This window comes from Panulirus ornatus, chromosome 55 (assembly GCF_036320965.1).
Source record: "Panulirus ornatus isolate Po-2019 chromosome 55, ASM3632096v1, whole genome shotgun sequence".
NCBI classification, from domain to species: domain Eukaryota; kingdom Metazoa; phylum Arthropoda; class Malacostraca; order Decapoda; family Palinuridae; genus Panulirus; species Panulirus ornatus.
In genome coordinates, this window is record NC_092278.1 from 25,138,648 (window position 1) to 25,148,042 (window position 9,395).

Consider the following 9,395-nt stretch of genomic DNA (forward strand, 5'->3'; position numbering starts at 1 on the left):
GAAAAGGGAGCTGTGGTTTCAGTGCATAACACATGACAGCTAGAGACTGAGTGTGAACGAATGTGGCCTTTGGTGTCTTTTCCTAGTGCTATCTTGTGCACGTGCAGGTGGAGGGGAGGTGCCATTTCATGTGTGGTGGGGTGGCGACAGGAATGGATGAAGGCAGCAAGTATGAATATGTACATATGAATATGTCTGTGTATGTAAATGTATGTATATGTTGAAATGTATAGGTATGTATATATGCGTGCGTGGGCGTTTATGTATATACATGTGTATGTGGGTGGGTTGGGCCATTTTTTGTCTGTTTCCTTGCACTATCTCGCTAATGCAGGAGACAACAACTAAGTATAATAAAGGAATATACATACACGCACACACATACACACATACACACACACACACACACACACACACACACGCACACACAGAGGTATAAGTTTGTTGAGTATTCCTGGTAAATTATATGGGAGGGTATTGATTGAGAGGGTGAAGGCATGTACAGAGCATCAGATTGGGGAAGAGCAGTGTGGTTTCAGAAGTGGTAGAGGATGTGTGGATCAGGTGTTTGCTTTGAAGAATGTATGTGAGAAATACTTAGAAAAGCAAATGGATTTGTATGTAGCATTTATGGATCTGGAGAAGGCATATGATAGAGTTGATAGAGATGCTCTGTGGAAGGTATTAAGAATATATGGTGTGGGAGGAAAGTTGTTAGAAGCAGTGAAAAGTTTTTATCGAGGATGTAAGGCATGTGTACGTGTAGGAAGAGAGGAAAGTGACTGGTTCTCAGTGAATGTAGGTTTGCGGCAGGGGTGTGTGATGTCTCCATGGTTGTTTAATTTGTTTATGGATGGGGTTGTTAGGGAGGTGAATGCAAGAGTTTTGGAAAGAGGGGCAAGTATGAAGTCTGTTGGGGATGAGAGAGCTTGGGAAGTGAGTCAGTTGTTGTTCGCTGATGATACAGCGCTGGTGGCTGACTCATGTGAGAAACTGCAGAAGCTGGTGACTGAGTTTGGCAAAGTGTGTGGAAGAAGAAAGTTAAGAGTAAATGTGAATAAGAGCAAGGTTATTAGGTACAGTAGGGTTGAGGGTCAAGTCAATTGGGAGGTGAGTTTGAATGGAGAAAAACTGGAGGAAGTGAAGTGTTTTAGATATCTGGGAGTGGATCAGGCAGCGGATGGAACCATGGAAGCGGAAGTGGATCATAGGGTGGGGGAGGGGGCGAAAATTCTGGGAGCCTTGAAGAATGTGTGGAAGTCGAGAGCATTATCTCGGAAAGCAAAAATGGGTATGTTTGAAGGAATAGTGGTTCCAACAATGTTGTATGGTTGCGAGGCATGGGCTATGGATAGAGTTGTGCGCAGGATGATGGATGTGCTGGAAATGAGATGTTTGAGGAAAATGTGTGGTGTGAGGTGGTTTGATCGAGTAAGTAACGTAAGGGTAAGAGAGATGTGTGGAAATAAAAAGAGCGTGGTTGAGAGAGCAGAAGAGGGTGTTTTGAAATGGTTTGGGCACATGGAGAGAATGAGTGAGGAAAGATTGACCAAGAGGATATATATGTCGGAGGTGGAGGGAACGAGGAGAAGAGGGAGACCAAATTGGAGGTGGAAAGATGGAGTGAAAAAGATTTTGTGTGATCGAGGCCTGAACATGCAGGAGGGTGAAAGGAGGGCAAGGAATAGAGTGAATTGGAGCGATGTGGTATACTGGGGTTGACGTGCTGTCAGTGGATTGAATCAAGGCATGTGAAGTGTCTGGGGTAAACCATGGAAAGCTGTGGAGGTATGTATATTTGCGTGTGTGGATGTATGTGTATACATGTGTATGGGGGTGGGTTGGGTCATTTCTTTCGTCTGTTTCCTTGCGCTACCTCGCAAACGCGGGAGACAGCGACAAAGCAAAAAAGAAAAAAAAAATTTTTTTTATTTTGCTTTGTCGCTGTCTCCCGTGTTTGCGAGGTAGGGCAAGGAAACAGACGAAAGAAATGGCCCAACCCACCCCCATACACATGAATATACATACACGTCCACACACGCAAATATACATACCTATACATCTCAATGTACACATATATATACACACACAGACACATACATATATACCCATGCACACAGTTCACAATGTCTGCCTTTATTCATTCCCATCGCCACCTCGCCACTCATGGAATACCATCCCCCTCCCCCCTTATGTGTGCGAGGTAGCGCTAGGAAAAGACAACAAAGGTCTCATTCGTTCACACTCAGTCTCTAGCTGTCATGCAATAATGCCTGAAACCACAGCTCCCTTTCCACATCCAGGCCCCACACAACTTTCCATGGTTTACCCCAGACGTTTCACATGCCCTAATTCAATCCACTGACAGCACGTCAACCCTAGTATACCACATCGATCCAGTTCACTCTATTCCTTGCCCGCCTTTCACCCTCCTGCATGTTCAGGCCCCGATCACTCAAAATCTTTTTCACTCCATCTTTCCACCTCCAATTTGGTCTCCCACTTCTCGTTCCCTCCACCTCCGACACATATATCCTCTTGGTCAATCTTTCCTCACTCATTCTCTCCATGTGCCCAAACCATTTCAAAACACCCTCTTCTGCTCTCTCAACCACGCTCTTTTTATTTCCACACATCTCTCTTACCCTTACATTACTTACTCGATATATATATATATTATTCATATTTATATTTATTTTGCTTTGTCGCTGTCTCCCGCGTTTGCGAGGTAGCGCAAGGAAACAGTTGAAAGAAATGGCCCAACCCACCCCCATACACATGTATATACACACACGTCCACACACGCAAATATAAATACCTATACATCTCAATGTACATATATATATACACACACAGACACATACATATATACCCATGCACACAATTCACACTGTCTGCCTTTATTCATTCCCATCGCCACCTCACCACACATTGAATACCATCCCCCTCCCCCCTCATGTGTGTGGGGTAGCGCTAGGAAAAGACAACAAAGGTCTCATTCGTTCACACTCAGTCTCTAGCTGTCATGCAATAATGCCCAAAACCACAGCTCCCTTTCCACATCCAGGCCCCACAGAACTTTCCATGGTTTACCCCAGATGCTTCACATGCCCTGGATCAATCCATTGACAGCACGTCGACCCCAGTATACCACAATTTGAACCTTGGTGGGCGTAGCTTGGCTCATGGTCGGTGACACTAACCACTGCACCACTGTTACCCATGCTATATCATAAATTGTTAACAGTTTATGGAACTTTGTGGTATAACCCTGTGTATTGTTGTTTTAAATATCCTATCTCTTATGTTGATTTTTGATATCTAAGTTCTTTTTATACAGGATTAAGATTTTTTTTTCATTTTTCATGTATACAGGCATATCAGAGTGTAGGAGCAAAAATACAGGAAGACATTTCTGAAGCACCAGTGATAATTGGAGTTAAACAGGTCCCTATTGATCAGTTGATCCCCAACCGAACATATTGTTTCTTTTCACACACCATCAAGGCTCAAGAAGCTAATATGCCACTACTTGATGCTATTTTGGAGAAGGTATGAAGATATAATCTTTTTTTCTGTTATATTTGCTCATTTAAACTGAACCTGCATATAGAACATCATGTTGTGTTTACAATGAATTTGATGCTTTTATATTAAGAAGAAGAGAGAAGAGTGAATGATTCAAAGTGGAGGTTGGTCTGTGGCAGGGGTGTGTGATGTCACCATGGTTGTTTAATTTGTTTATGGATGGGTTGGTGAGGGAGGTAAATGTGAGTCTTGGAGAGAGAGGGTGAGTATGCAGTCTGTAGGGATGAGAAGGTCTAGGAAGTAAGTCAGTTGTTGTTTGTTGATAATACAGTGCTGGTGGAAGTTTCAAGTGAGAAACTGCAGTATGATGACTGAATTTGGAAGGATGTGTGAAAGGAGGAAGTTGAAAGTTAATGTGAATTATAACAGAGTTATTAGGTTTAGCAGATTTGAGGGACAGGTTAGTTGGGGTGTCAGTTTGTATGGAGAAAAATTGGAGGAAGTGAATTGTTTAAGATACCTAGGAGTTTACATGGGAGCAAATAAAATCTTGGAATGAGACACAGGGCAGGGGTGGGTGAGGGGTTGAAGGTTCTTGGAGCAGTAAATAATGTGTGAAAAGAGAGATCATTATCTTGGAGGGCAAAAATAGGTGTATTTTAAGGTATAGTAGTCCCAACATTATTATATGGATTCGAGGCATGGGCTATAGATATGACTTTGTGGAGGAGGGTGGATGTGTTGGAAACGAAGTGTTTGAGGACAATATATGGTGTGAAGTGGTTTGATTAAGTAATGAAAAGGTAAGAGAGAGGTGTGGTAATAGAGTGTGGTTGAGAGACCTGAGAGGTTGTGCTGAAATGGTTAGGACATCTGGTGAGAATGAGTGTATGTAAGAAGTGGAGGGATCAAGGAGAATAGGGAGACCAAGTTGGAGATGGAAGGATGGAGTGAAAAAGATTTTGAGTGATCAGGACCTGAAAATATAGGAGGTTGAAATGCATGCATAAGATTGAGTGAATTGGAATAAAATGATATACAGTGAGCAGCACCAGGGTATGTGAAGTGTCTAGAATAAACCATGGGAAGGTCTGTGGGGTCTGGTTGTGGATAGGGTGCTGTAGTGTTGTTGCATTACACATGACAGCTAGAGAATGGATGTGAGCAGATATAACCTTTCTTTGTCTGTTCCTGGCACTACTTTGTTAATCCGGAAAGTGGTGATCAGGTATGAAAAATATATATATTGAGAGATGTATCATGGGAAATTCTTCTTAAAGTTTTACCTGCTACATGTATGGGAAACACGCATTGTTGCACATGTTAAAATTTTGATATTATATTTTGAAAGTCAACATAAATGTGTATATTTTTTCCTGAGGAATAATAGTTGCAAGTCTTAGTCAGTGTATGATTTTTCAAAGATACAGTAGCTGGAAGTCTTAGGTCTTTTTGATTTTTCTCTTCAGAGCTTTGTTTGAAAATGGCAGACATCAAGCTAATTTAACATTATGTATATGTTCCCTAGAAAATTCTTTTCTCCTCAAAAGTTTCCTTTTACTTTTCTGTCATATATTTATTTTAACAAAAATCTGTCTTTCCCCAACCAGTGTTCATTTTATTTCAGCTTTTACTTGGATGACATGTAGAGAAAAGTCTTAGACATATTTGTTTATATGATTTTCTGAATGCATTAGTGGAGATTCAGTAAGCATATAGAAGCTCCCATTGCCATTGGAATAGTGTTCCTGGAAAGTGTGCTTTTTATAGATATTTCTTTAAATCGGTCCATATTTTCCATAGGAACTCATTTATAAAAGCAATCACTTCAGTGGTTGTCAAGATGCACTCCTATGACCCATATAGCTAGCTTTTCTTTCTGCCTCATGCACATGTGTGGCCTGATGACATTTTGTTCACAAACATACAGTCTCTTCTTGTAAGACTTAAACTTGACATAGTTTATCTCATACAACTCATTCTTAATAACTAGATTTTCCTGTGGTGAGTGCTGATTGCTAGCCCTACCTTTTGGCAAGATGTAGGAGCAATAGATAGAAGTAGCAGGTAGGAACATTAGACAGAAGCATTAGATAAAAGTAGTAGGTTGGAACAATGGGCAGTGACTTTAGGTAGGAGCCTCTAGAAACACTGCAAGTGCTGCCCTCTACCAGTGGCCTGTTAAGGGTGAGGCACTAAAGGATAAGAAGTGGCACTGGAGTTTCACCAGTTATGGAGACTTTTGCCATGGTCATCCCCATGAGGGAGTTTCCAGAGGTTACAGGCATCAAACACATAGATAGATAAATAGAGATAGATAGTAATATAGAAGCATTTAGAAGCTCCATGAAAGGAAATTCCTTCTACGCTTGACACTCTCTGCATTCCTGTCAAAATTAAGACTGATAAAATTGCTTTGGCAAGTGGGGCAGTATGGAAAATGAAAATGATTGAGAAGGGTGGAAGTTATTGGAAACAAATTATGTTAGAACCTTTGAATATTTCTGAGGCAAAATATTTCTTCCATGATAATGCTTCTGTAAGCCATTTTTAGAACCTTCGAAAATTTGTGAGACAAAATATTTCTTCCATGATAATGCTTCTGTAAGCCATTAAGTGTTAAGGTTCTGCATATTCAATAAAAAAAATTACCATAGTTTTATCCAATATTTCCTGTCTTTCATGCCAAACTTTATCCATGTTAATGTGTTCATGTTGTTAACAGATCTCTTACTTTGCATCTGTGTGCTTATGGCTTATTGATTTTCAAATATGTTAAGTCTCATGTTACTATTATTTGCAGAACATACGGCTCATTGACTATGAGCGAATGTGTGACAGGGAAGGTCAGCGAGTTGTGGCCTTTGGGAAGTATGCAGGAGTAGCTGGTATGATTAATATTTTGAATGGTCTTGGACTTCGACTACTAGCACTTGGTCACCATACTCCTTTTATGGTGGGTGAATTTATTTTCATTGGATCCTTGTTATTTTTGATGATGCTAGGTATTGTAAGAGGATATTTGTATTTCCAACTCTTGCATGGCATATGTTTCAGAGTACTGAATAAAAGCTGGTTATATTTGTTGACTTGAAGAAGCACTGTTCTTTCTTACTCTTTTCTCTGAATTTTAATTGAGTTGTTTTTTTTTAAGCACATAGGGCCAGCTCATAACTACCGTAGCACAGAAATGGCAAGGCAAGCTATACGTGATACTGGATATGAAGTTTCTTTGGGTATGATGCCAAAGTCCATTGGCCCCTTGACATTTATATTTACTGGCACTGGTAATGTCTCTCAGGGGGCACAAGAGATTGTTCAGGAATTACCACATGAATACGTCTCTGTCAAGGCCCTGAAGAAAGTTGCTGAGCATGGAGGTTAGTTATGGAAATTGCTTTTCAGTCATTTAGTAGACTTATAATGCTGACTTCTATGAAATCCAGGGTATGTGCCTCACAGGCACTAAAGGCTTAGAAGCAGTACTGGAGTTCAACAATAATGGAAACTTTTTCTCCATTTCCAAAGGGAATGAGCATTAGAAGTATAGGTAGATAGATAGTACCAATATAAGTTCGATGGTACCATCTTGATGAAAAATTGTAACATACTTTAGAGCTGTGCTGCAAGAGACTAGGCATATACAATTCAAATCAAGTGATGCCATTTCAGTCCTTTTTGAAGATGAATTAGTCTTTGCAAGTTAGGAGAGCTTAAGAAGGAAATCAGTGAGAAAAGTTGCATATGAACAGGCTTTTGTATAATCTTAAGTGACAGTAACTATAAGTGTAATGTTTAGATTTCAGTTAGATTAGGTTTACATGAAAACTAAAGCTGTTAGCTGAAGTTCACACTGACACAACTCACTTTATGTAATTCTGCTTGGCACCTGGAAAATGGCCCAGCCCACCCCCATACCCATGTATATACATACACGTCCACCCACGCAAATATATATACCTATACATCTCACTGTACACATATATATACACACACAGACATGTACATATATACACATGTACATAATTCATACTGTCTGCCTTTATTTATTCCCATCGCCACCTCGCCACACATGGAATAACATCCCCCTCCCCCCTCAGGTGTGCGAGGTAGCGCTAGGAAAATACAACAAAGGCCCCATTTGTTCACACTCAGTCTCTCGCTCTCATGTAATAATGCCCGAAACCACAGCTCCCTTTCCACATCCAGGCCCCACAGAACTTTCCATGGTTTACCCCAGACGCTTCACATGCCCTGATTCAATCCACTGACAGCACGTCAACCCCGGTATACCACATCGATCCAATTCACTCTATTCCTTGCATGCCTTTCACCCTCCTGCATGTTCAGGCCCCGATCACTCAAAATCTTTTTCACTCCATCATTCCACCTCCAGTTTGGTCTCCCACTTCTCCTCGTTCCCTCCACCTCTGACACATATATCCTCTTGGTCAATCTTTCCTCACTCATTCTCTCCATGTGACCAAACCATTTCAAAACACCCTCTTCTGCTCTCTCAACCACGCTCTTTTTATTTCCACACATCTCTCTTACCCTATTATTACTCACTCGATCAAACCACCTCACACCACGTATTGTCCACAAACATCTCATTTCAAGCACATCCACCCTCCTCCACACAACTCTATCCATAGCCCATGCCTCGCAACCATATAACATTGTTGGAACCACTATTCCTTCAAACATAGCCATTTTTGCTTTCCGAGATAATGTTCTCGACTTCCACACATTCTTCAATGCTCCCAGAACTTTTGCCCCCTCCCCACCCTATGATTCACTTCCTCTTCCATGGTTCCACCCACTGCCAAATCCACTCCCAGATATCTAAAACACTTCACTTCCTCCAGTTTTTCTCCATTCAAACTTACCTCCCAATTGACTTGTCCCTCAACCCTACTGTACCTAATAACCTTGCTCTTATTCACATTTACTCTCAACTTTCTTCTTTCACACACTTTACCAAACTCAGTCACCAGCTTTTGCAGTTTCTCACACGAATCAGCCACCAGCGCTGTATCATCAGCGAACAACAACTGACTCACTTCCCAAGCTCTCTCATCCACAACAGACTTCATACTTGCCCCTCTTTCCAAAACTCTTGCATTCACCTCCCAAACAACCCCATCCGTAAACAAATTAAACAACCATGGAGACATCACACACCCCTGCCGCAAACCTACATCCACTGAGAACCAATCACTTTCTTCTCTTCCTACTTGTACACATGCCTCACATCCTCGATAAAAACTTTTCACTGCTTCTAACAACTTGCCTCCCACACCATATATTTAAATACCTTCCACAGAGCATCTCTATCAACTCTATCATATGCCCTCTCCAGATCCATAAATGCTACATACAAATCCGTTTGCTTTTCTAAGTATTTCTCACATACACTCTTCAAAGCAAACACCTGATCCATACATCCTCTACCACTTCTGAAACCACACTGCTCTTCCCCAATCTGATGCTCTGTACATACCTTCACCTTCTCAGTCAATACCCTCCCATATAATTTCCCAGGAATACTCAACAAACTTATACCTCTGTAATTTGAGCACTCACCTTTGTCCCCTTTGCCTTTGTACAATGGCACTATGCAAGCATTCCGCCAATCCTCAGGCACCTCACCATGAATCATACATACATTAAGTAACCTTACCAACCAGTCAACAATAAAGTCACTCCCTTTTTTAATAAATTCCACTGCAATACCATCCAAACCCGCTGCCTTGCTGGCTTTCATCTTCCACAGAGCTTTTACTACCTCTTCTCTGTTTACCAAATCATCCTCCCTAACCCTCTCACTTTGCACACCACCTCGACCAAAACACCCTATATCTGCC

At 41.3% G+C, this 9,395-nt stretch overlaps 1 protein-coding gene across 2 annotated transcripts in view; it reads left to right on the forward strand.

Annotated features, from left to right (window-relative positions):
- The window catches only part of LKRSDH (lysine ketoglutarate reductase/saccharopine dehydrogenase), a 180,461-nt gene that overhangs the window by 54,049 nt on the left and 117,017 nt on the right, over positions 1 to 9,395 (forward strand). For both annotated transcript variants that reach the window (XM_071693242.1, XM_071693243.1), the window contains exons 4-6: positions 3,376 to 3,552; positions 6,332 to 6,484; positions 6,683 to 6,908. In XM_071693242.1, the coding sequence (XP_071549343.1) occupies positions 3,376 to 3,552; positions 6,332 to 6,484; positions 6,683 to 6,908 (556 nt within the window). The remainder of the gene's footprint in view (positions 1 to 3,375; positions 3,553 to 6,331; positions 6,485 to 6,682; positions 6,909 to 9,395) is intronic.